The following is a 27,861-nucleotide window of genomic DNA, read 5'->3' as shown; positions in this document are numbered from 1 at the left end:
TTGTCTTGAGTCCAACAAGAAGCAGCCAGGGCTATGAAATTCTTTGTGATTTTGGCATCACAACTGGAAAGGCACATCACAGCAGCATTGCTCTGGGTTGGGCGGGGTTCCTGATCCAGAGTTAGAGGGCCCATGGATGACCATGGGAACACAATGTCCCTGCATTCAAAGCTCCAGTGAAGAATACAGTCCCCAACCAGCTGTCAGAGACTGGAGAAGACCTGCTAGGCTGCGTATTCAAACCAGGGCCTGCTCCTGCCACACCTCCTACGTAACAGTCCGGTGGTGTAGTAGGAGGGCTCAGTAGAAGCGCTTTCGACTCTGTTCCTGCCATTTGTTGTAGAGTATGATGCCAATGACAATGGCAAAGACAGAAAACACCAAGGAGAAAAAGACAATGAGGAAGAGGGCCAAGCCACTCAGAGGCGGCAGTGGGGCAGTCACTGAGGAAGAAAGAGAGAAACAAGTCAGAAACGGAGCCCACCAAGTGGGAAAGGATCAACCAACAGGCTATAAAATCTCTCCCTAGTTTCTAACACCCCTTTACGGGGAACCACAGCTTAGACTAAGTTTCCCTTTCCAGATGTCTCCATTAAAAAACAGCAGCCCTCCTTGCTGCTCATCTGTAACATGAAAAAGCAGGGATAAATACTCCACACTCTTCCCAAGGAAGAACACAGAAAGGAGGCAGCCCTGCAAGCTGTGGATGGAAGCCACCTCAGACCCCAAGCAATCACAACTACTTCCCCTGCCACTGGACCATTTCCCAGGCTCCCCTGGGCTTACTCTCAGGCAGCTTCATATTGTCCACCGAGGGTAAGAACACATCGCGATGCAGCTTCTCCTCCTCTGGAGTTCTGTCTACTGTCAGCTCAAACAACTTCAGGGAAATGACATCATGATTATCTGGCAAAAAAGGAATGAAGGTCACTCAAGCACCCTCAAAAAAAGGTTTCTCGGAGTCAGTTTCTTGGTTTGAGTCTCCACTCCACAGTTACCCTCTTTGTTTCTCATTTAAAGTTAAGGAGAGGAAGCAGGAGATATCCTATACTTGCCTATACATAAGGTTTTACCAACAAGCAAGCATTACCTATATAGCAGTTCTTTAATGGGCCATGGAACTAACTGCCCTTTTATGGTACAACTATTTTTTTGCAGCTCCTTACAAGTGTGACCCTCACCAAGACTTGGGTATTGAGCTATGACCTCAATCAGGTGTAAAAAAGAATGCAGCAGGCAGTACCCGAGAGATCCCCAGTGAGGGAAGAAGTGCCGAAGTAGTAGCCCCTCGGCAGACGGACCCCAGGCACCTCAATGCAGTCCCTCCATTCATGCTTCCCATCGATGTCCATCATTATCTAGAATCAAAAGAGGAGACCCATTGCGGTCAGGCCAATGGAGCAGGAGTGAGAAAGCCCCATGCCACCAGCTAGTATAGGATGAGGACTCACCGTCAAATGCCTCTTGACATAGCGAATCACAAGGAAGGTGTCATAATGGAGATTGCGGACAATGGCTGTACAGCCCCCCAACTCAGTAGGTCGCCCATCTCGCTCATGGTCATAGCTGAGGGAGCCATTGTTCACCATGGCTGAGATGTAGGGGAATACCCGCTAGGGAAGCAGGAAGGAGAAAGCAGAGGACAATAAGAAAGAGCTCTTAGGAATGCCTATACAAACAGCAACAGGACTGTTGCACATACAAGCTCCTCGCAGCAAACCATACGGCCACTCTGCCTTACTGTTAGCAGCCCCTAAGACCTACAGTCAGATGGCCACTCTGGGATATGGCCACGAAACAGACTGAACTCTGTAGCTGTTCCCAATCTGGGGTGGGCCTGCAATGGCACCTGTAAAACACTGGAATCTGACTTGAGTCTGTCTCAGAGATAAACATATGGCATTCAAAAGCTGCCCAAGACTAGTGGTCTTCTTTTGATGTATACGTGCCTATCTTCTCACCTCCCATGGAAGTTTCTTAAAAAGAATCCGTTGTTATGCTTTTTTGCATGTCTCCGTCTCAGTCCTCTCCCATTCCCCCAGGGGCAGTGCTGTATGACTCTTTCCATTTAAAATGTTTGGTTGTTGCGTGCCATCGAGTCAGTTCTGACTCACAGCAACCCTGTATAGGGGTTTCTGAGAGCAACTGGTTGGTTTGAACTGCTGATTTGCAGCTAACAGTTCTTATCCTGCAGTGCCACACCAGGCTCTACCATTGAGAATTGTTCTTTTTAAGTGCTGTCAAGCTGGTTCCAACTCAGAGCAATCCTGTATAGGGTTTCTGAGGAGCAGCTGGTAGGTTTGAACTGCTGACCTTGTGGTTCACAGTCCAGTGCTGACCCTACAGCACCACATCAGGACTCAGAATAGCTCCTTTTGAATCCTAACACTACGAGCAGTGTGCCACTAAATGGATTAGGACTTAGAGCACTGCCAGGACCCGACTGCTAGATGGTGTTATCCGGTCAAGCTGACTGCTCTTAGTCAAAACCTCATCCACACATAAAACCAGTTGCCACTGAGTCAATTGTGACTCATGGTGAGCTCATGTTTGTCAGAGCAGAACTGTACTTCTTAAGGTTTTCTGTGGCTGGGTTTTTGCAAGTAGATCATCAAGCCTTTCTTCTGACGCACCTCTGGGGAAAATCACACCTCCAACCTTTTGGATGGCAGCCAAGCGTGATAACCATTTACAACACCCAGGGACATTATCCAGGAACTCTTTAGGGCAAGGTTCTCTCATCTCAAGCAGAAAAATGAAAGCTTCCCCATGTCCCACCCATTTTCCCAGCTACTTCGGAGGTCCTCTCGCCTCCACAGAGTTGTAGAGGCCAGTCCTCCCTGAAAAATGATGAGCTAACCAGTCTAGAACAGGCCCAGTGCTAAGGCAGTGCAGAGGCAGGTGATGAAAGGAGAGGGTAAGATGAGGCATGCCACTTTTCCCGTGAGCTCCCCAATGTCCTAAAAAGACAACATGCAAGGTGGAGATGCAGCTGAGATCAGAGACTGGTGACTCTTGAGATAACAGCCACATGGATTTCAAACAGCAGCAAATGTTGGGTGGACACATAGGGGGATGAGAGAAAGCCAAGGTGGGTCAAGAATTGAGTACCTGGACTGCAGGAGAATATCGCCTCTTCTGGGCCTGAGGGGTCCAGCAGGTTATTATGAAAACAAGAGAGGGCACAGAAGACAGGAGATCAAGTCAGAAAGCAACAGCCATGGAAGAGCTATGACCCAGCTGTGATGGATGAACAAACAAACCTAAATCCTCAACCAAGATTTTAGGTCCAAGGAGAACATTCAGCAGATTCTGCATGCCCTTTAATGATATGTAAATATATGTAAAATCATGTGCACAGGCACTTGTACATTTTTCTGAGGAGAAGGTCTGTTAGTGTCATCAGATTCTTAAAAGAGTCTACTAGGGAAGACCTTCCTAACCCAGGGAGCATCCTGAAGCTTGCAAAAGGAGCCTTCTAAAACATAGTCGCACACTGCCTAGGCAGGGCCCCCTATGCCTCTGGAGGTCAGAAGATCAGGACACAAGCCTATCTACATCTAGACCACAGTACTACTACAGCAAAGGTAGAGATGGGAGAGACAAACAGGACTCAGTTCTTCCAAATTCAAAATGTCACTTATGATCGGAATCTCAGGATACAGTTCTTGCCCAGAAGACAGAAACCTCACAACTAAAGAGACTATGAATGAAATGATATACAATAGGATGAATGTAAAGCTAATTTCCTCCCATGTAAACTATCATATAATTCACAATGAAACATTAAAAAAAATAAAAAAGAGAGACTATGAAATTCATTCTAATCCACAGGGATGACATACCAGCTAACTGAGCACTGTGGACAAGGGCAAGGAAGACATTCATGAGAGTGCTGCAACATGGTAGATTAAGAGAATTTAGAATCAGGCTGGAGCTATATTAAGCTTTGCTTCAGAAAACTGCCACAGTTCTAAACCACTAGCAACAGACTTACTTCAACCTTGCCCTGAGGGAAAGATGGGTGAGGGAGGAGAGTCCAAAGCATTCCTCCAGTACTTAGCCTCTTTATGAGCCACTAATGAAAGTGCCATGGGCTGCCAAAAGAACCAACAGATCTGTGTTGGAAGAGCTGCAGCTAGAGTGCTCCTTGGAAGCCAGGATGCCCAAACTTAGTCTCTCATATTGTCAGGAAGGACATATTGTCAGGAAGGACCAGTCTCTGGAGGATATCATGTTTGGTAAGGTGGAGGGTCTGAGAAAAAGAGGAAGACCCCCAGTGAGATGATGGACTGGCAAAATGGCAGCATCAATGGGCTCAAGCGTGGCAACAATAGTTAGGTTGGTCCAGGACCAGGCAGTGTTTCGTTCTACTGTGCATGAGGTCACTGTAAGTTGGTACCAACTCGATGACAACTAATAACAACAACATTCCAGATGCTGGGGACTTAAAGGGAAATAAGCCAAACAAGATGCTCTCACTAAGCTGAGGTTTTAGTGGAAGAGGCAAGCAATAAACAAATACGCAAAATTATTTCAGATAGTGATAGAGGCTATGGTGAAAATAAAATAGATAACACAATAGAGACGGGTGAGGAACCATGTCTTTGAAGAAGCAACATCTGAGCTGAGACCCAAGTAATTAGAGGGAGTCTGCCAAAAGAGTTTATGAGCCCAATATGGGAGCAAAAGAATCATGAGGTTGGCATATTCAAGGAACTAAAAAAAGCTGGAGGTGAAAATGCAGCTAGTGAGGAAGAAGGTGGTATGAAGCAGAGACGACAGAGGCAGACAAAAACCAGACCACATAGGGCCTTACAGACCACAATAAAGAGATGGAGGGACCTCAGAACTTCTCCCCGGCTGTTCTTCTCTCATGGCACTGTTGTCAAAAAGGTACAGGTCTACTGAAGGTATGACTGTTGGTAGGTGCTGATTTTGACTCAGAGTAACCATAAGTATAATAACAGGATGAAGCATTGCCCATTAGTGGATATTAAATGACCATAGACTGGTTTTATAACGATCGTTTAGAAGCAGTTTACAGAAATGGGTTCCTGACAACAGACAGATAAGGGGTTGTAAATGACCTGGACTGTTCTGATAACTCCAGGCCTTGTTTCAGTATCACCCCTAAGACCTATGGGTCACAAGTTTAAGCTTCCACGATAAAAAAGTGCCTAGGACACTTTCTATAGGTATTTTACCTCACCAAGGCTTGGATGGCATCCAATTTTCTGATAATAGCCAGGATTGAGGTAGGCTGGACCTCAGAATCACTTTGGGAGCTTTTCAGTGGCAAAGCTATGGGGTCTCTTAGCCAAAGAGTCTCATTCAGTTGGTCTAGGGTGGGATGCTGGATTAAGCATTTCTAAAAAAAGCATCACAGATGACGGTACAGTCAAATTTAAGCAAACACTGCACTAGGCATAAAGCCTCATAGCTATAGAGCCGAAATTTCTTGACTTCAGCAACTCATGACTTGGCCTTCAACTTTTAACCTCACATTAGTAGTCTTTAAATACCATCTTATTTTCCATGTCTAATCAGGAGTTCTTAAAGTATCTTTTGGGTAGCCACTAATTTCACACAGGAGCAAAGTTTCTTTCCTGAAAAGCAGCCGGGACCAAAGACTGAATAATCACAGTGACTCCAATAAGGCAGCGGTATTGTTAAGTGCTGTCGAGTCAGTTCCAACTCATAGTGACCCTGTATAGAGTTTCCAAGGAATGGCTGGTGAGTTTGAACCGTCGACCTTGCAGATCAAACAGACCTTGTGGACCAGTGCTTATCCTACAGCACCACACAGTAAGGTAGTAGTTTCATTTCTAGTAAAAGAACCACCAGACAAATAACTCCTGCCACCTGTCTGAATCATTGCTGTCTCTAGGATGAGCAATTGTTTTCAACTTTGTTTACCACAAGACTACTTTTGTAAAAGCAAGAAAAAAGAAAGACTCTACATATTTTATTTCCAGCATTTCTTGATTGAAAGAGACATACAAACTTGTGGATTTATGAATCCTATGCTAAAATTGCACAGAGCCAAAGCATACTGGCTGAGGGTCCCTAAACAGAAATAAGAGCAAGCAGGGCTCTGTAATCAGGAGACCTTGGTTCTAATGGAGTTCTACTCCAATCATAGCTATATAACTGTAGGTGGATTATATTACCTCTCTGACCCTCCATTCTCTCATCAGTACACAGAATACACAGGCCACAGGTTTAGCCATAAAGATGAAATGAGATATGCAAAGCAGAGTCTGGCATTCCAAGAGTCAATAAATGTTTGTTCAGTGAATGACTAATTAATCAGTCTTTAGATACAAATCTGTCTTGGAAGAAGTACACCCAGGATGTTCCTTAGAAGCAAAGATGGCAAGACTTTATCTCATGTATCTTGGACATATTATCAGGAAGGCCTAGGTCCCTTAAAACAGACATCATGCTTGGTGGGGGGACAAAAAAAAGGAGAGGAAGGCCCTTAAGTAGATGAGATGGACTGACATTGTATCTACAGCAATGGGCTCAAGCATATCAACAATTGTGGGGATGACACAGGACCAAGCAGTGCTTTGTTCTGTTGTACAATGGTAGGGTTGCTGAGTCGGAACCAACTCAATGGCACCTAACAACAGATACAAATAATGTTCACAGGTATGTAGATATAAGCACACATCCTTCAGAGCAGTAATCCTAAGAATATTGATGGTCTGATGGAGCAGGAAAATTTCGAAAAATATTTTGGCCATTAATAGAGCTGCTAATTATTATTTTATTTACTTATGTGCCTACTTAATACATCAAAACATAATAATGAAAAAACAACCACATGTACATTCCATCTAAAAACTGTAGAATGGAAGCAGGTTTACTCTGTATACTTTCACCAAAAATAAAATATATATTTTTCAGATAATAAAGTAACATAAAAGTAGAACGAAGCACACAATAAGAACCACTTAAATAAGTGTCATCTTATAAAAGGACATTTTAACAGAGACAGAGAGAGAGATCACTAAATAATTAACATACAATTTCACAATGGACTCCTGGTGTGTCGCTGTGGGATCAACACTAGACTGAGAACCACACGTCTGTAGTTCAAACCCACCAGCTGCTCCTTGGAAACCCAGTACAGGATCGCTATGAGTCAGAACTGATTGAATATTTCATAATAAAATGACTGGATATATTTAGCACTTACGAAAAAGGTCTCTTTCTTTGTTCCCATTGTTGGGCCTGTGAAAACTGTTGCCAACCAAGACAAGTTTATGAACAGTATTTGGGAACCAATCTTTTAAAGCAGTGTTATCTAATCCAAGTCACACTGTAAACTAGTGGGCTGGTAAGTTGCTATCTAGAACCTAGATGTGAAGAAATGAAGGTGGGAGAGGCAAGGAAGTGAAGAACAGAGCTAAAACAGCTACTGTTATCAAGAAGTTTGCAAAATGCACCTTGGAAATGCCATTTAATATTAACACTAAGAGCTTACTCTGTGCCAGGCACTGGTGTGGCGCTGTAAGATGAGTACTGAAGTGCTAAACAAAAGGTCTGCGGTTCAAACCCACCAGTCACTCCTCAGAAATGCTTTACAAGGTCGCTAAGAGTTGGAACTTAACAACAGCACTTAACAACAACACTCATTTAATTCTCATTATAATGCTATAAGGTAATATTAGTATCACAGACACTAACACATTTCACAGATCAGAAAACATCCAAAATAACACCAGTATTAAGTAGCGGAACCAGGATTTGAAACCAGATAGTCTTGGTGTAGCACTGGGTTAATGTGCTGAACTGCAAGGTCAGTGGTTCAAGCTCACCAGATGCTCCTCGGAAACCCTATATAGGGTGGCTGTGGGTCAGAACTGACTCGATGGTACTTAACAACAGTCTGGCTCAAGAGCCTTAAAATCAACATGAGAAAACATCTAGTATGTTGTTCTTAAGGATCATCTGTCCATTTGGTTCCAACTCACAGAGACCCTCATTGGGTTCCCAAGGAGTGGCTGATGGGCTTGAATTGCCAACCTTGCGGTTAGCAATCCAGTGCTTGTCCTACAGTGCGACACCAGTATATACTGTTAAAAACTTTTAAATAAATCAATGATTCATGTTTCTAACAGTATGTATCCTGAAGCACAAAGAAATAAGAAGAGAAACACAACTGAAATATAACATAAGATCCGGGATTCCCTTTTGCTGTAAAAGGCATCATCATTAGGACAACTGGAGAAATCTGCATAAGACCTGTAGATTAATTGTTATTGATATTAATTTAGTTCCTAATTTTGATCAGTATGCTGTAGCTATGTAAAAAAGAAAGGCGCCTTAGTGGCACTGTAAGATAAGCACTGGACTGCTAAGTGCAAGGTCAGCAGTTTAAATACGACAACAGCTCCATGGGAGAAAGATGCGACTTTCTGCTCCCATATAGATTTATAGCCTTAGAAACCCATGGGTCGGTCGCTATGAGTCTGAAACGACGTGATGGCAATGAGTTTGGTTTGAGTATGTAAAAGAACTCCTATTTTCCAAATATACATATATATTGACGTATTTAGGAGTAAGAGGGCATCATGAAGGCAATTTATTCTTAAACAGCTCAGAAAGGAATATACACACAAGCATGAACACTCACACACAAGGGAAAAGGGCAAGGCAAATGAGTAAAATGTTAACGTTTTAGGGAAAATGAGTCAGAGGCATCCACGTATTCTTTGTGGTATTCTCACACGTATCTGTAAGTTTGAAACTTCAGCAAAATAAAAAATAAAAGACAGTATGAGTCCAGTATTATCCTTTCAGTTTGCCGAGCTGAAAAACAATTATGTACAACCTGATGCAATGTTTTTGTTTTTTAAAAAGATGTCTGTATAGTTTTTGTCTCAGCCCTTCGTGATTTTTCTATGAACATGAACAGCTTTTATATAAAATGAAGAATGAAGACAAATCCCTTTTCTATAATACCTCCCTTTATGCCTCCATCTGGTGATAAGTCCTTTGGATCATTAAACATGCTTTATGTACTTTTCAGACTTCTAAACATTATAAGTAGTTGAGACCTAACCCTTTCGTCCAGCTAAACCTTTTATGCAGGAAGCTGGATAACGAGGTGAATGGGTACAATACCCATTCTAATAAGGGTGACTAATAACATCAGCAAGATTCTCACTATATTATTAGGTAGCATGAGAAGGTCCCTGTTTAGTAAGCACCAAACCTATACTACTGATTCCATCCCTATGTCTCATGGCTTAACAGGAGGACAGGGGAAAGTGGAACATCCAGGCTAGTTGACAGCTTGGAGAACCTTCACACACATGAACACTTCTATGATATAGACCTTAAAAAACTCAAGGAATAATTTAAGTTCCATTTATTTTTGTTGTAACTCCACTAGAATAGATATAAATCACATAATCTGAAGACTTCAAGAAAAAGTACTACAAAATCCAAATTAAGAAACTTAAATTTAGAGATATTGCAAACATCCTAATGTGTTATGTCTTAATTTCACTCCTGTCCATCATTTTGATATGTGAATATGTCTTGATAATGACAAAATCTATCATCTCTATAGAACAGGGGCTCTTGACCACAATTCTACACTGAGGAGTCCATGAACTTCCTAAAATTCCATGTAAAACTCCTGTGTAAGTACATCTTTCTGTAGGTCCATCATTTTCATCAGATTCTCAAAAGGGTCCTGATCCCAAAAGAGGCAAATATCTAATACAAAACAAAGTGTGCTCTGGAGCACCTGCTTTGCTTCTCCTTCCTCTCTCCCTTTTTCACATCACCATCACCACCGCCAAAGAAGAAACACCATCTCCTCCTTGCCATCCTTCTAGTAGAAAGCCCTGTTTTCCATACTTCTCTCAAAAACTAGTTCTCACCAATTAAACTCCACCTCATCAGCTTGCCAATACCCTATAGGCCTGGCTTACAATGGAGTCTCTCTTAGCAAATCTGCCCCACCTAAGCCTGAAAATACAGCAACTCTAAATTATATCCAAGTTCTAACAAGAGAAGAAGTCATTGTTGTTAAGTGCTGTGGAGTCTGTTCCAACTTGTAGCGACCCTGCATAGGGTTTTCAAAGCTGTAAATCTTTGTAGAAGCAGAAGGCCTCATCTTTCTCCTGCAGAGAGGCTGGTGGGCTAAAACCACCAGCCTTGTGATTCACAGCCCAATGCTTATCCTACAGAGCCACCACACTCCCTAAGAGGTCATGGAGTTGCTTTAATAATGTACAGATGTTCTCTGCCAAGAGTTACGAGATCAAGCGGGATCAGGGTTTTCATCTATATAAGACTTGAAGGAATGTTTTTTAACTGGATGGCACAGCATTAGCAATTGTCTTCCAATTTCAAAGGAGGAAAACCAAAACAACACAAAACAAAAGGGAATGATTCAACAAGACTTTCAAGCTGGCTTGATCTGGAAGGAGCAGAGTTGTTCTCTCCACTAGCTATTTCTATCTCCATGAGCAGAGGCACAAACATCTCACAAAGAAGAACAAGGGCCTCGTCTGCAAAGGAGTACATACATGTGCTCTCATTCCAAGAAAGCATTGTATCACTAAACTTTTTATTTCAATTGAGAAAAGACATTCAGTAACTCCCAATGTTGCTACTGAATTCCCTATAATTTTTCAGAAATATCTGGGTTCACATGAGAAACTGATGACCATCTGCTGATGACTTCATTGTTATTGTTAAAATGTCTTCGAGTTGGTACCAACTCACAGCGACCCTATATAGTAGTATTTCCGAGGATCAGCTGGTGGTTTTGAACTTGCAATTCAAACTTCATAGTATCAAGAAAAACATGATCAGATCAAGTTCTAGTCATCATTTTTTTCTTTTTTACAATAGCTTAAGACTCATACCACACAATTTGTCCATTTAAAGACTGATTTTGATACATTGATGGAAACATTACAATTGACTTTAAAACGTTTTTATTACCTCAACTAGAAACTCTGTGCTCATTAGCAGTCACTCTCCATTCTCCTCAGCCCTCTCCACTTTTCAGTTCCCAGCTCCCTACCCCAATTCCTCAGGCTCCTGATACTACCATCTTACTTACTTTCTACTTTCTCTACACATTTGTGTATTCTGGATATTTCATGAACACAGAATCATACAATATATGGTCTTTTGTAACCACCTTTTACTTATGAATAATGAATTATGAATAATGATCCTCTTCATGTAAAGGTTTTTGTGTGGACGTATGTTGTCATCCTCTTGGGTATACACACCTGAGTGGAACTGCTGGTTCCATATATGGTAACTTTTAACCATTTGAAGAAATGCCAAACTGTTTTCCAAAGCAGCTGTAGCATTTTACATTCTTACCAGCAGCGTACAAGGGTTTCAACTTTATCACCACCTCAGTAGCATCATCTTTCGTTTTAATTTCACCATCTTGGTGGTGGTAGTTGGTGGTTGTGTGCCTTCAAATAGGTCCTAACTCATAGTGACCCTGTATAGGATTACAGAGGTTGTAACTCTTAATGAGAGCACAAAACCTCATCTTTCTCCCATGGAGCAGCAGGTAGATTAAAACTGACCTTGTGGTTAGCAGCACAACTCATAAGCCACAATGTTGCCAGGGCTTCTTTCAGCCTCTTAGTGATTGTTAAATGGCATCTCTTTGTGGTTTTTAATTCCATTACTATCATGGCTAATGATGTTGTGCATCTTTCGTGTGCTTATTGGCCATTTGCATATCTTCTTTGGAGAAGTATCTATTCAGATCCTTTGCCATTTTTAAAAATTGGGTTCTCTCGTTATTGAGTTGTAATAGTTCTTTATATATACTAGATACAAGTCTTTCCCATATTAAAATTTGCCTGTTTTCACCCATTCCATGGTGATCTCTTCACTTTCTTGATGAAATTCTTTGAAAAACAAATGTCTTTAATTTTGATGTTCAATTTAGCTATTTTTTCTTTCATTGCTTATGGTTTTGGTGTCATACCTACGGGCTCATCACCTAATCCAAGGTCATGAAGAATTACACCTGTTTTCCTCAATTAATTTTTTATGTGGTACGAGATGGGGGGAGAGGGGTCCAATGTCATTCTTTTGCATGTTCATATCCAATTGTTCTAGTGCCATTTGTTAAAAAGGCTGTTCTTTCCCCAGTGTATTATCTTGACACCCTTGTCAAAAATCAACTGACTATAACTATTAGGCTTTATTTCTGCACACCGATTCTAATCCCCTGATCTATACTCAGAAGTCTATCATTATGCAAGTACTACATTGTTTTTGATTACTATGTAATTTTGAGTGTGAGTCCTTCATTTTGTTCTTATTTTTCAAGATTCTTTTGGCAAGAACCAAACAAGTCCCTTGCATTTCCCTTTGAATTTTAGAATGCATGCTCATTTTTGCAGGCTCTTGACAGGAACTGCATCAAATCAATAGTTCAATTTGAGGAATATTGCTATTTTGACAATATTAAGTCAGCCTATATATGGACATTCATGTCTTTCCATGTGTTTAGATTCTTTTTAAATTCCTTCCAACAATGTTTTGTAGTTTTCAAAGCATGAATTCTGAACTTACTTTGCTAAATTTATTTGTAAGTATTTTATGCTTTTGATGATAGTATGAATGATATTTTCTTAATTCACTTTGGACTGTTCACTATGAGTGAATAAAATTACAATTGGTTTTTGTGCACTGTGCTTTTATCCTTCAACCTTTTATTTATTAATTCTAGTAAGTTTCAGGGAATTCTTTTCAGATTTTCTACATACAAGATCATGTTATCTGCAAATAATTTTTCCCCCCAATCTGGATGACTTTTATTTCATTTTATTGCTTAACTGCCCAAGTTAGAACTTCCAGGACAATAGTAAATAAAAATTGCAAAACCAGGTATCCTCCTCTTATTCCTGCTCATATAGAGGAAAAGCACTTAGTCTTTGATCATTAAACATAATGTTAACTGTGTGTTTTCCATAGATCTCCTTTATCAGATTGAGGAACTTCAGTTCTATTCCTAATTTGTTGAGTGTTTTCATCATAAAGGTGTTGATTTTGTCAAATGATTTTTCTGTGTCTATTGGCTTTGTCTTTTATTCTGTTGATATGGAATACTACATTGATTTTTGGATTTTCAAACAAAGTTGTATTCTTGATCACGGTAGAAAATAATTTTTATACATTGCTGGATTTGGCTTGCTAATCTTTTGTTGAAAAATTTATAACAATATTCATCAACCATAGTGGTCTGTAGCTTTCTTTTTTTGTGAGGTCTCTGGCTTGATTATCAGGATACCGGCCTCATAGAATGAAATGGTTAATCCCATCTCTTCCATTTTTTGAAAGAGGTGGAAAAGAACTTGGTATTAATTCTACTCCAAATGGTAGAATTCACCAGTGAAGCAACCTGGACCCTAGGCTTTTCTTTGTGGGTAGTCTTGTAAATTCAATTTCTTTGCTTGTTCTAGATCTATTCAGATTTTCCATTTCTTTTCTAATTACCATTTTAATCTACAAGCGACCTGGCAACCTTACAATGGCACACCCAATTACTGAAGCTCTAGATTTACTCACCTAAACAATTTCTGTATTGCTGACAGGATGATACGTGACTTTGAGTAATTTGGTATGGTCTTAAAGAACCAAGTTTAAACTCAGCTTATCTACTGAATTTCCTCATCTCCTACTTCAGGGCTGGAGAAAGTCAGGCCGCGGGCCACATAAGACCCACAAAATCATTTGTCTGGCCCTGTCAAGGCAACCACAGTTCCAGCCATCACATTAGGGGTGAGTTAATTAAATGTCTGACCAAGTATAGCAGACTAATTTTTAACTTGATAATTTTGTACAGCCCACAATGATGTTATAAATTTTGGCAGCAAAAAAGGTTCCCCACCCCTGTCCTACTTAGATGAATTATGTTGCTGTTGTTGTTAAGTGCCGTTGAGTCGGTTCCAACCCATAGCAACCCTATACAGGGTTTCCAAGGAGTGACTGGTGAGCTTGAACCACTGACCTTGCAGTTCAAACGGCTTTGAATTATAGGTTGCTATTATTTTCCCTGTATCTCCTTGTGAGCAACTGTGGTAGGAAATAAGTTGAGCAACAAAATCTTGTATACTCTGGTGTTAAGGAAACAGGAGAAAAGAGAAGAAAAGATTTTATATATACCTTGAAATATTTGAGGAATTGCTCTGCACACTTTCCTGTCTGCTCCTTGTCTTCCTTGTACAGTACATCTTTCACACACACACAACACTTGCATTTGCAAGTTTTCAAAAGGTATAGTATTTGTCACCTTCTTATATGCTCAAAACAATAAGACCACACTGCGGAGTCAGACCCATGACCTGTGTGACATTGACACATTTTTAATCCTTTCTGTATGTTAGTTTTCTGACCTGTCAAGAAGGGACAATAACAATATCTACCCTATAGCAATACATGTAAGAAATGCCAGTGTCTGATATCAGAGTAAACTATCTCACTGACAAAACATGTCTGATGTTACCGGCTAAGATAGTTTCAGGTTTGGGAGTTTTAGAAAGGAGTATACATCCCATACTCTCTGCACTGAATATAAGCTCCAAGAACAGAAATGATATAGGGGGACATATAAAGATATTGTCTCCATTTTCCAGGAAGACGTCAACCTGACAAAGAAAATGGAATGGGGGCAGGTAGAGCATCATAGTATAAAAGCACAACCACTGGAATGGGGTATACCTGGGTTCAAAATCGGCTCCACCTTACACTACCTGTGACTTTGAGCAAGATGCTTACTGTCTTCAAAACTCTGTCGTTATTGTTAAGTGCCACCAAGTTGGTTCCAACTCAACGACTCTATAGGATTTCTGAGGAGCAGCTGGTGGGTTTGAACCTCCGACCTTGTGGTTAGCAATCTAGTGCTTATCCAACAGCACCACAACTGCTTACTCATAAATTAAAAAAATTTAAAAAAAAGATTTTAAGGAGTTTTGATGAGGATAAAGACAATATAGGTAAAGTACCTAACCAATAACCAGAAAAGCAAAGCCATCCATGCCTGTTGAGTCAATTCCGATTCATAGCAAGCCCATAAATAGACTAGATCTGCCCCGTGGAGTTTCTAAGACTATAAATCTTCACGGAAGCAGAATGCCTCATATTCCTCCCAGGGAGCACAGCTGGTTAATTTGAACCACTGAAACATGGGTTCTCAATGTTGGTTGTACATGTGAACTTCTATACACATGAATTTAATAAGGAAGGTTACACCACTGCCAAACACCACCTTTAGGCCAGACTGACCTATAAAATAACAACCACCCAGGAGGAATGTGCTCCTTACAACAATCAATTATAAGAGACCAGAAAGGGCAACACCTACCCAAAAGCAAGGATGAGAAGGTAAGGAAGGGCAGGGGAACAAAACAAATGGAAACAGGGAGCCCAGGGTAAAAATGGGGAGTGCTGACATATTATAGGGAACGCCACAATGTCATGGAATAATCTGTGTATGAACTATTAAGCAGAAAAGCAATGTGCTATGTAAACTTTCATTTCAAGCACAATAAGATGTTCAGAAAAATAAAATCAATTGACAATAAATATAAAAGTTTATGTTTCTCAAAAAAAGAAAACAGTAAGGTGACTAGACTACACCATAGACTGACTAAATCAGAGTATCAGGGAGTCATCAATATTTTTTAAAGATCTCCAGTTAATTCCAATGTGCAGTTGGACTTGAGAACCAACAAAGCAGCCCCCATTTTTAACATCTGAAACTATTTTTTTTATTAACATCTATGGGTACTCCCCATATTAAAATAAACCCCGATCTGCTCTCTCAAATCAGAATCACTATTATCTGAAGGCAAAACAAGCTCAGAGAGATTGAACAATTTGTTTCTAGTCCCAGAGAGCCAGGTCTAAATCTCTAGTTAGTTCCCTAAAGCTCATGCCACTAGAAATTCAGATGCGTTTCTAACAACCACAATTTCCTCAGCATGACTTCAAAATCTAGTTATGACACATCCTTCATTTAAAACTTTTCACATACTTACGCCCTTACAAAACAGCCAGACTCCTTAAGAGGAACATGACCCTTCAGAACCAGGTCTCAAAATGTGCATGGTGAGGATGAGTCACATACATTCAGATTGTGCTGGTGCTGGTATAAACAGCCAAGCCACCAACCACCCAAGGAAACACAGCTTGCTAGTGTGCACCAGAGGGAACAGTGTTAACACTAAAGAATGCAAAGAGAATAATGAACCCTGGACTGTTGGCCCTGCTTTGCTTTTCTTTCTAGCCTCAGTTGCCTCCCATTCTCCTTTAGATCCTTCACCTTCATTATCTCCTCCCTCATCTTACACTTAGCATGCTTTTCTCTCTGCATAGGAACAGGTAGCTCCTCATCCTGCAGATCTCAACATAAATACTGTCTCCTGGAGGAAGCCTTCCCCAGCCACCACCACCCTCGCCACTACCCCACTCTGGATGAGATGCTCCTGCGATGTCCTCAGAGTACCCCATAGTTTCCCCTTATGAATTTTCAAACATCAATGCGAATGAGTGCAAGGACCACATACATTCGTCTTGCTTACTGTTTAATTCCCAGGACCTGACCCAGAAAGAAAATACAGTAAGCCACTCTGAAACTGACCCGACAGCATAGGGTTCAGTCTCTTAATTCAGGTTTCAGTTTCTGCCTCCTCTAAGGTGAAGCTCGGGGAAAATGCTAAGAACCAGTGAATCTGGATGTTGTATCTAAGGCACACTCTACTATTGTAATTTCTTTTTTTCTCAAGTTTGAAGTTTTTCATAATAAACTTTTGGGGGAACATTTAAAGTAAACTGTCTCTATTTCTAATCCTGCTTTCACTGCTAAATACTGTTTACCTACAAGATACTAACAACCACCTAGCCTATTATAATCATTTTCCCACCACCTGGTGGTAGTATCATATTCTCTGGACTGAATAGGACAGAGAAAATGCTAAAGAATCCTATAAACAGTTGTCATAAAGTCAACTCTAATTCACAGCAACCCTATTCACATCAGAGTAGAAATGTGCTCCACAGGTTTTCAATGCTGATTTTCCAGACAATCACCAGGTCTTTCTATTGAGGCACCTCTGGGTGGACATAAACTCCTAACCTTTATGTTAGCAGCTGAACGCATTAACTGCACCACCTAGGCACTCCGAAAGAATCCAAAAGGACAGCTAATAAGAAGTCTCTACAAATATCCAGATACTGTTTTAATGAATTGCTGGGATTTTACCAATTTCCAAGAAAAGGAAGAAGAAAAGGATGCTGGAGAGGGTGAGCAAGCAGAAGAAAGCACAGCTGTGATCTATTGGAAGTCAGGGGCCAGCTCAGCTATAGACACTCAGCTTGCTCTGGTGCTGGCCACGTACCCAGATCACCAACCAGTCAAGCAGCTACTGCTCAAGCTCACTGTTCACGCGAAAGAAAAGCCACATTCATGAACGCTATTCACAAAGGACTGTGCACTCACAAACAGTTCTCCCTAGAAAAAGCACCGACAAGGACATTATCTTTTGAAGTTCAATAGATGAAGACAATGGGACCAAACCCCTCACTTTTCTGTCCCCTCTGTTCCCTCCAGGACAACACGCCTGAGGTAAAGACTATGCTGTCAGAGCAGCTAACCTAGGCGCTGACACTTGCATTACCTCTTGCTGCTTCTCCTCATTGGGGTAGGTGTCTACAAATACTCCCAGCCCCACAAATTTGTCCATGTTTCCAAACACAGGCCCTAGAGAGAGAGAACAGATGATGAACAATGAAATCAAGCCAAGAGTTGATAAAGGAATAATATATCACCATGACGGAGAAAAAAGCACAATTCAAATGACTCCCGGGCCTCTCTTAAGATGAGAAAATATATGTAAAAGCACCCAGAAAAGTGCATGGCCTGTAACCAGCAACCAGTAAAATATCTGTAGTTGTTTGTTATTGAAGGTGAGGGAGAGAATGCCACTGCAACCTTGGTTAGTGCCATAGCAGTTCCTTAATCCAAACTGGTTGCTAAGGTGCCCCTACAGAATTTTGTTTCACAAACACTTGGTTAAGACTTGGCCCCCAAGAGAGAACTGAATTCCCAAGGTCTACTTCTTGTTGCAAAAGAGATCAGGTCACATCAGGCTGAACCCGCTACCAACTTAACCATGGCTCCAGCACAACAAAAGAAAATGGATTGCGAGGTTTTTGACTCAGCAGTGCTGAAATCTTGCACTGCACATGCCCAGAAGAAATCCACTCCCTCAACCCTCGGTGTTCCAGAGAGAGAATATTTTCAGCCAGCTAAGAGGCCAGGTGTTTCACAGGGACATCTGGAAAGAATTAACAAGCAAGAAACCTCTCCAGGATGAGTTAAGCTTACCTGCTTGTGAGGACTCAAGACCCCATTCTGGGACCTAGACAGGCCAGTCTTCATCTACACGCAGCAAGGGAGCAGGAAGGGGAAGTTGCTGGCATGGTGGAGAAGTACCCTTCTCAAAAAGAGGGCACATAAAAAAGCAGGCCGTCATACCCACGCACAAGAGTAACCCGGGGTCCCACTACCTGGCTGCATCCGATCCTTTGTGTACCAGATTGCCAAGCCATCACCATGCAGGTTCTTCTTCCCTTGACCATGGATTTTGAAGTGCACCTGCAACTCCCAGTCTCTCAAGAAACATGGCTGTAATAAAAAAAAAAAAAAAAGACATTGGAATCAGTGAACAGAATGAACTGCTAAACCCCAAAAGCTCCCATCAGCAATCTACAAACTTGGAAAACATAAATGCACTTAAGCCCAGGCTAAGGGTTAGAACCACAATCTAAGACTGGCTAAGTAAAATTAAATAGAGTGAACCACTTAACCGTATGAGAGAGGTTTACTGTGCAAAGTGAATTGACTTCCCAGTTATCTTTAACATCTCCCAACAGAGAAACAGTATAGCATGCCCAAGTTGAAAAAGGCAGATGTATGGTAAGTTAGGAGTTCTGGTGTGGCGCTGTGGGTTAATGTGTCAGACTGCAAAGCCATTTGAACTGCAAGGTCAGCGGTTCAACCTCACGGGCTGCTCCTCGGAAACCCTATACAGGGTCGCTATAGGTCGGAACCGACTCGACGGCGCTTAACAACAACAACAATGCTAAATTAGATTACTGTTATTCTGTAGTCACCCAGCTAAATATATCAGTCTGTACAGAGATAGCATGTTGTAGCTGGTTCTTATAGCGACCCTGTACAGGGTTTCCAAGGAGCAGCTGGGGGATTTGAACCGCCAACTTTGTAGTTAGCAGTCCAGTATTTATTGTTGTTGTTGTTGTTGTTAAGTGCCTTAAAGTCCATTCCAAATCACAGTAACCCTGTATAGGGTTTCTAAGGAGCGGCTGGTGAGCTCAAACCACCAACCCTGTAGTTCAAACCGACCTTGCCATCCAGTGCTTTCTCTTACAGTGCTACACCAGAACTCCTCAGTGCTTATAGGTAGCTAAATTAATATTCACGTTAAACTTAGCATCAACCCTCATTAACAGAAAGACTCTAAAAAGCTTGGATTTCAAGGTCAATGCCTCATTTATTACAAAGACTAAGAAAAGCTAGGTCATTATGCAAAGGTTTCCAGGAATAATTAGTAGCTGCTGTGTTGTTAGTGGAGTTCTGGTGTGGCGCTGTGAGTTAATAATGCGCTGTACTGCAAGGTTGGTTTGAATCGCAAGGTTCAAGTTCACCAGCTGCTCCTCAGAAACCTTATACATGATTGCTATGAGTCGGAACCAACTCGACAGCACGTAACAACAACGTTGTTATTAGGAGCTCTGGTAGCGTAGTGGTTACGAGTCAGGCTGCTAATCTCACTGTCAGTAGTTCAAAATAACCAGCGGTTCTGTGGGAGAAAGATGAGGCTTTCTGCTCCCACAAAGATTTACAGCCTCAGAAATCCTATACAGGGTCGCTATGAGTCAGAACCGACTCTACCACACATAACCACCACCACCATGTTGCTTTTGTTTGGTACCTTCTAATCAACTCCCACACAAAAGGATCCTGCATAGGGTTTTCAAGAAGCAGCTTCAGATACCCTATACAGGATTGTTATCAGCCGGAATTGACTTCAAGGCGCTTAGTAACAACAACAACATAGCACCTGCTTATTATTCCTGGAAACCTTTGCATAATGACTTAGCTTTTCTTAGTCTTTTATAATGAACAAAGCTTAAACAATTCTAATTAGCTAGACTTGGCCCTCTGTCAATTGAGGGGCAGCCAGAGTTCGTAAGAGGTGGTGTAAGTTACAAGCCCTCAAGCCCTTGGCCAAGAAGCACAAATGTACCAGAGAACACTATCCCCACCATGGGAACAGCCTCTGATGGGAAACATGAAAGAAGTAGTAGGTTCTCATCAGACACCAGTCTGTTTTTTGTTTTGTGAATTATATTAAAAAATTAAAACCCTAGAAAAAGAGAAGAGGAGGCAAGTGGATAGTTCAGTGCTCTAAATTGTTTCAGGGAAAAAGCAGAGTGGTATTAGGCTTAGTGAGGCTCCTGGTTACAGCAGTTCACAGTGAAGACAGGAGAGAAGGAGAAGCTGGTAAGCCAGATGGGTTCAGCCAGAGGCTCTCCAAATATCTTGAGCAATATATCGCTAGATAATTTTCAGTTTTTGCTTTTCTGGGATACTTCTCCAAAAGTGTTGGTATTAGGAGAACACAGTCAAAATGAAAGGGGGTGGGGGTACTTTTCTACATTCAGCAAGGAAGCCTGAAATATGCAATCACTTACCCTACTCGGATGAGCCCAGAATCTTTCTTGTTGTTTTAGATTCTCATCTGTCTGTTGTTTCATTTAGATTTCAGAACAAGAGTGAAATTCAGTGGCAGGAAGCTGCCCCACAGCCAGTGGGTAGGTATTATGTCCCTGGGAAAAGGGCAGGGCCAATGTTCACACTGAGCCAAGAGGAGTCTGCCATTTATTCTTGGCTTCAAATGCGCTACAGTGTTGCTGATGACTATGTCTACCAGAATAGAGAAGACCATAGAATTGGTGCACTGAAATTACAGTGTTGCAGAACACTAAAAGTGCCATGGACTGCCAAAAGAACAAACAAATCTGTGTTGGAAGAAGTACAGCCATAATACTCTTTGGAAGCCAGGATGGCCAGACGTTATCTCTCGTACTTTGGACATATTGTTAGGAGGGACCAGTCACTGGCGAAGGATATCATGCTTGGTAAAGGGTTGGAGAAAAAGAGGAAGACCCCCAGTGAGATGGACGGACACAATGGCAGCAACGATAGGCTCAGAAGTAGCAACAATTGTGAGGTTGGCCCAGGACCGGGCTGTGTTTCCTTCTGTTGTACGTAAGGTCATTATGAGTCAGTACCGACTTGATGGCACCTAACAACAACGTCTAACTATGGTTCTGAAACTGCAGCATGTTAGAATCATCTGAGAGCATTTAAAATTCCCATTACCTGAGTTGCACCCTATCATGGACTTAATTATGTCCCCCCAAAATATGTGTTATAAATCCTAACCCCTACACCTGTGGCTATAGTCTCATTAGGAAATGGTTTTATTATGTTAATAAGGGAGTACACCCACTCCTCACTCACATGGTTGGGTTCCAAAGACCGAGTCTTTATGTGAAAATTGGTGTTATGTGAAAATGGAGAAGGACCACATCAGATCACACAGTGGAGAATGACTACATCATTACACAACTGCCAAACTACTGCGAACCATGGCTCAGCCAAGCTGACACATAAACTTACCCATCACAGCTTCATACCGTACCTCACCATTTGTTACAGCCACATATACATTGTTAATGCACAGAATACTTAAGAGTAGAGTTTTTTCTACTGTCAGATAATAAGATAACCGATAAGTGAGGAATGGGTGTTTAAGTGTAGGGTGTATATTGAGTCAATATTTTTTGAGACATAAAAAGAACAGGTTAGTGGGAATACACGCTCTGATTGATGACCACGTTCATCACCGATAAGGGGAAGTGAGGGAAAAACAGCAATGAAGCAGTGAGCTAACCCCTATAATGCTCAATAGACTCCTGTGAACCCTGATGGAGGCCTGGTTGGCCAGCAGTGTGGCAAGACCTGGGGACTCTTGAGCCCAGAGTCTGTGACATAGCCACAGAGGACTAGAGTGGCGAGTGAAGCATCCAACTGATAAGAAGAGAGGGCATATGCACAAGAACATCCACACTTGCAGATAATACCCACTTGACCTGACTTCAATGACTGGATGATCAGAGCTCAACTAGAAGAAGAAAGAAGAGAAAAAAAAGAGTAATCTGATACAATTTGATGAACTTGACCTACACCTATGGATGCAGTAGCTCAAAAGAGGGAACAAATCTTTACAGTGGGGATCATTCACACCCCCTCCATACACACAGTAGACAGGGATGGGCAACTTGGACATTGGCTACCCAAAGTGGGGGGCAACAAAGGCAAGAAGTGACTGGCTTACAAGCATTCAAGAGGGAACCTAGATCCAGAGGGCATGGAGCACGGTAGAATCTCCACTGAGTAGTATCCAATCTGTCTAGGCCAGGCTGATGAAAGGAAATGCAGATAGGTCTCTTGTGATACAGTTGTTGTTGTTATGTGCCGTGGAGTCGGTTCCGACTCATAGCGACCCTGTACAGGGTTTCCGAGGCTGTAAATCTTTACGGGAGCAGAAAGCCTCATCTTTCTCCCGCGGAACAGCTGGTAGTTTCGAACTGCTGACCTTGCGGCTCGCAGCCCGATTAGTACCACTACGCTACCAGAGCTCCTTTGTGATACAGTAGTGAATAATAATTATCAGAACTGATTGTGAGGGTTGGAAATGTAAAGGTAGACATTTTGTAGTAAGGAGGGGAGTGATTAACTTTGCAGTCTAGGAGCGGAGGTCCCTGGGACCATCAAGAGAGAAGAGCGGAGAACGGGACCCTACCCAGAGAAGCAATAACACCAGAGATGGAGACAGAGACGATGACATGGAGAAATGGAGCAGCTGGGGAGTTTAGACCCAGAGAGGGAGAGAGGCTGTGTGCTGATGACCGGAGGGCAGGCTTGTATATACCCTTTGGTTGGTTGATGATGCATAGAGGGGATTGTTAACCATGGCAATGAAATGATATATACAATAGGATGAGTGTAAAACTAATGTTCTCCCATGTAAACTATCACATAATTCACAAAAAAACATTAAAAAAAACAGGTTAGGCACAGAAAGGAAAGTAAAAATGGGGAGAGATTCCAAGCCGCATGAAGATCACACAGGAGAGGAAGCTCAAAATAGACAAGACCTTCCTCCAGAGAGAAAGCCTTCCTAAACTATGAGGAAAAAACTGTGTTTGTTAAAAACCATCCATTTTAATATCTATAGTAGTACTAAATAACTAATACATGCCCCATTCCAATTAAATCCGAATCTCTGGGAGTTGGGACCCAGGCATTGATTCCACCAGATAGCTAAGTTTAAGAACCACGGTCCTAACAAATGCACTTCATTCCAATAACCTGGAAACAACAAAGGATACAGGAATCAAAGAATCAGAAAATGAGATCCCAGACTTGATATACCACTAAAAGAACTAGGAACAGACAGTTAGCAAGACAGAGCAAGGTATCAAGCCTTGGACATAACCACCTAATAACCCCTAAGACTCCCACCAGGGACTCTTACAATAGATCTGATATAACAATCTAACAACACATATTTCTATAACCATGCTAACTTTACAAAGCTTTTTCACTTGTTTTGTCTTATTTTATTCTCACAACAACCCTGGTAGATAAGTAGAACAAGTATTTTGAAGTTCATTTGACAGACAGAGAAACTGGAAACTGAGGATAAATAACCTGTCAGCTCATGGTGACTCTACAATAGAGGAGGATACAGAATCAAGTCTTTCAACTGACAGCCCTTTACCTCATCTGCCAGAACACACTGCCCTGCACTCTGTCCCAGAACAAATTCAGCATTTGAGCCTAGGTGAAGAGGCCAGCTCCTGCAAGTTGCTGTGTGACGTTGAGTCGGTTCTGACTCAGAGTGACCCTGTATAGGCTTTCCGAGGTGTGGCTAGTGGGTTTGAATCACCAATCTTGTGGTTCAAGCCGACCTCGAAGTCGAGTGCTTATCCTACAGTTCCACACCAGCAACTGTAAGAGCGCTCGGCGAAACCTCCACCACTTTCCCCTCTGCTCCTTTAGAATTCTCTGCCACATAAAAACAATAGGAAAAAGAAACGGTCTTTTTTTCCTGGTTCACTAGCTACATCTAATGAGAAAAACAATGTAAAAATAAATCCTTAGCTTAAGAGAGCCCAGGAGAAAGCAGCAAAGGATGCCAATTTGTCCTAAAAGACTTAAGCAGAGCCCTGAAAAACCAAAAAGAAAATATCACCTTACACTTGTACAAAATAACAGTGCAATCACACCAGGAATACTGCATTCACTTCTCACCATACCTCAAGGAAGACACTGTAGCTAGAAAAGGTCCAGAAAAGGACAAATAAGATGACCAATGGCTCAGAGTGGCTTTTACATGAAAATATCATTTTAAAATTATACTCTAAAAACTGAAATAACAAGGGGCAGGCTGGGGTGTGGGGGAGATACTGGGATGGAGTTTGGGTTACATTTAAGAGTAGTCTTCTAGCTTACAAAGCAGCATAATTAAAACATGAATTAAGTTATTAATTCCCCAAGAAGTTGTTAACTCCCAAAAAAGGCCAAACCAGAAATTAAAGACATTTCATAAAATGAATTCAAATTTAATTATTTTGGTTATTTAGTTGTTAAGTGCTGTCGAGTCAGTTCCAACCCATAGCAACCCTATACAAGGTTTCCGAGGAGCAGCTGGTGGGCTTGAACCTCCGACCTTATGGTTCAAACCAACTTTGCGATCCAGCTCATTAACCCACAACACCACCCCAGGACTCCGTGGTGTTTAATTAGGGCAACAGAAAGTCTTTCCCTAAGTATCTGATTTGTTATGAAGGTCATTATAATCTCTGAAATAAAAATCCTTGATATACATGGAAAACAAAACATGGGGGTGGAGAGAGAGTAAAATTAAGGTAATATGCCATCACTGGGCCTTTTTTTAGAACTATTAAGTTACCAGAAGGGAGAAAGACTTACCACCCGGTTCCACAGAGCACCCTGTTTACTTTGCATATCTGGAGTAAGTCGAATATACTGGGTCATCACCATAGCATTGCCCATCAGATTCCACAGTGAGGAACTGCTCGTGCCCACACCTATAGAGAGGAAGTAGATCAGTTCAGATCTTCACCATCAGTCCCTTCAGAAAGACACCAAAACTGGAGGCATGACTTTTGCCCCCTCTCATGTCCTTCAATCTGTCACTGCTCATACATGGTAAACCTTTATCATCTTTATAGCCTTGTTTCACAATGCCCTTTTCAGAAGTACCCAAAGCACATTCAAGCGATTGTTTTCACTTATCCATGCCACTGTAATCATAGCTCTAATCCATTCTTCCCATTTTATGAGAGTGAACTTTTAGCACCAAGGCAAAGAAAAACATTTCCTCAATGTTATCAAAAAAGACCTTGCCCTTCAAGCCGCTAGCATTTAGTCATATTCTTGCTTTAAACAATTCTTCGAGTGTGACATACCCGCTCCTTCATAAACCCCGTAATAGAATGTTGTGTCAGTATAATCGACAATATCAGCAAAGGAACCAGCCAGCACAAAGTGCATCTGCTAAGAGATAGATGCTCACCTTTCCTAATACTTTCTTGCACTTTGAGTTGATTTGTTAGTTTGTTTGCTGTCATTCCCACCCCCTCCCCACCCTACTGGGGATACAGATGTGTTAAGCCATGTGCACTGATTTGGGGATCGTTGTAGTTAAATATCCTCTTTACAGCTAAAAGTATAAATTTTCTGGTCAACGGACCCTAAGCAGAGCAAACTAACCGTTCTCTCTCATCACCAGAGTTCCGGACAGAATGTTACCCTTTCTCACTTGCGTCCAAGTTCCACCCCAGCTCAGCCACCTGCTTTATTTCTAGCACATCCACAGCTCTGTCCGGAGACCACTCCCCGTTGCACATTCCTGTCCAACTCCGAGCTCCCTCCTCAGTGTGCTGGCCTTGCACAGGTAGCAGCCGGAGGGCACCGGCTCAGCCTGCCGGACACTACCAGCGCTCAGACAAGCAGAGGCTGAGCTCTGCCCTGCAGTCCCCGAGTTCCCAAACGCGTCATGAGTGGGTCCCCCAAGCGCCGCGGGCAGGTTCCTTAGGGTCACAGGGCCCTTTGCCGCTCCCGCCTCTACCAAGGAGCGTAGATCCCGGAACCCTCCCCTACAAGACCACCTCGCTCCGGGCGCCTCACCCTGGTAGGGCTTCGACAGCGAATGCTCCCGTTTCAAGTACTCGAACGTCTGACCCGCCCCGACTTGCCGTGGCCCCTGCCCAGATCCCAACAAAAGAAGCAGGAGCAACATCTTGGACCCATTCCGAGCAGACAAATGATGTCCCCACCGCTGCCAGCACCCAGAGGGTCCCAAGCCGGCCGCCATCTTCCCCACTGCCGTCCCTTCACCAAAAGCCCGCCTTGTCGCCCAATCCATTGGCCGGCGAAACCGTCTGCCCTGCGTCCAAGTGGCTCTCGTTGAATCCCCACCTCCGTAGGTGATCACCTCACCGATTGGTTAACTTGTGTATCAGTTGCCCTGCCAACCCAGGTTAAGGGCGTAGCTGAATGCCCAGAGTCTTTTATTTGCGTTTGTCTTGTGCTAGGCGTGCCGGGATATGTAGTGGTTTTCATTTAGTTTGCGTTCCAGAGTAAATTTAAAGAGCTAAAATGTTTCTGACAGACACAATCAAACGTTCAATCCTCCTGCCACAGTACCCTCCTGACTGTGTGGGACTTCATCAGAACCGAAAAGAGAAATCGACCAATGCACAACTAAAGTAGATGGGAAATGCCTAAAATTTAAAAGAGTTGAACAACATTATCAACCAATACTGACCTGCTGCCATTTATCAAACACGCCAATCAACAACAACACAAGACACGTTCTTTTCCAAGTGCAAATGAAACCTTTACAGGTTAGTTTGAAGCAAGTCTGGGTCATAAAAAAAACCTCAACAAATTTAAAAGAACTGAAAGCTTGAACAAAGGATGTTCTTTAGTCAGAGTAGAATTAAACTAGAAATCGGTAACCGTAAAAAATCTTTTTAAAAAATCAAAATATTTGGAAATTAAACAACTCACTTTTAAGTAATTCCATGGGTCAGTGAAGGAATGGAAAGCGCTGGAGGACTTCATTAAGTAGATTAAGTGATTCCTTACCTAGGTAGTACACCAAGACACTGAGGTTCCACACTGGAAAAATTGAAGGTTTGGATTCCCCGCCCCTCACTAACTACAGTTATTTATTTTTTGTTTTTGTTTGTTTGTTTGGGGGGGGGGGAGTGTACACAAAACACTAGGGAATATATAATAACTTAAACAACCAAAGGGCACGTTCTGCAAGTCTGCTTCCTGGCCGCCAGCACACAGCCTTTCTCTTTCCATGAGGCACGCTAGCCTGCTCTGTCTCTCCATAGCATCATCTCTGCCTCCATCTCTGGTGTCGCTGCTTCTCTAGATAGGGTCCCAAATTCCTCTCATGCTCTTCTACCTTGATGGTCCTAGGGTCCTCTGTTCCTGGACTATAAGATTAACTACTTCCCACTCTATGTTACAGAACTTGTACCTTTACAGTTGTGACAGTTGCACTTAGTCATGATAAAAATTACTCACTATTGAACCATAAGGATCTTATCACCATCTCTTTTCACCAGACCTGTCTAGACAAGATA

General features: G+C 42.1%; 1 protein-coding gene across 3 annotated transcripts; it reads right to left on the bottom strand.

The window, feature by feature from the left end:
- Positions 1–229: 229 nt before the first annotated feature.
- Positions 230–26,595, bottom strand: LMAN2L (lectin, mannose-binding 2-like). Of its 3 annotated transcripts, XM_006876619.1 has the most exons (9): positions 26,387–26,573; positions 25,166–25,284; positions 18,586–18,703; positions 17,694–17,776; positions 3,112–3,144; positions 1,452–1,613; positions 1,244–1,358; positions 787–906; positions 301–443 (listed from the first exon to the last, which is right to left on the bottom strand). In XM_006876619.1, exons 1-9 carry the CDS (start codon positions 26,571–26,573, stop codon positions 301–303), a joined length of 1,080 nt encoding a protein of 359 aa, XP_006876681.1. The 3 variants fall into 3 exon arrangements, with proteins under 3 accessions (XP_006876683.1, XP_006876682.1, XP_006876681.1); XM_006876621.1 differs by lacking the exon at positions 25,166–25,284 and having other exon boundaries at positions 230–443; positions 26,387–26,595; XM_006876620.1 differs by lacking the exon at positions 3,112–3,144 and having other exon boundaries at positions 283–443; positions 26,387–26,595.
- Positions 26,596–27,861: the final 1,266 nt, after the last annotated feature.

This window comes from Chrysochloris asiatica, unplaced genomic scaffold (genome assembly GCF_000296735.1).
Source record: "Chrysochloris asiatica unplaced genomic scaffold, ChrAsi1.0 scaffold00395, whole genome shotgun sequence".
In the NCBI taxonomy this organism is placed as follows: Eukaryota; Metazoa; Chordata; class Mammalia; order Afrosoricida; family Chrysochloridae; genus Chrysochloris; species Chrysochloris asiatica.
This window is presented reverse-complemented; position numbering and strand designations above follow the sequence as displayed.

What these genes read in the sequence shown, in the direction of transcription:
- LMAN2L (XM_006876619.1), bottom strand. Translation starts at nt 26,573, where the DNA reads ATGGCGGCCGGCTTGGGACCCTCTGGGTGCTGGCAGCGGTGGGGACAT. An exon ending in GTGCTCTGTGGAACCGGGTG is followed by an intron (nt 18,704 to 25,165) that starts GTAAGTCTTTCT and finishes TTTTTATTACAG; the next exon opens with CCATGTTTCTTGAGAGACTG. An exon ending in ATGTCAAGAGGCATTTGACG is followed by an intron (nt 1,359 to 1,451) that starts GTGAGTCCTCAT and finishes TTTTGATTCTAG; the next exon opens with ATAATGATGGACATCGATGG.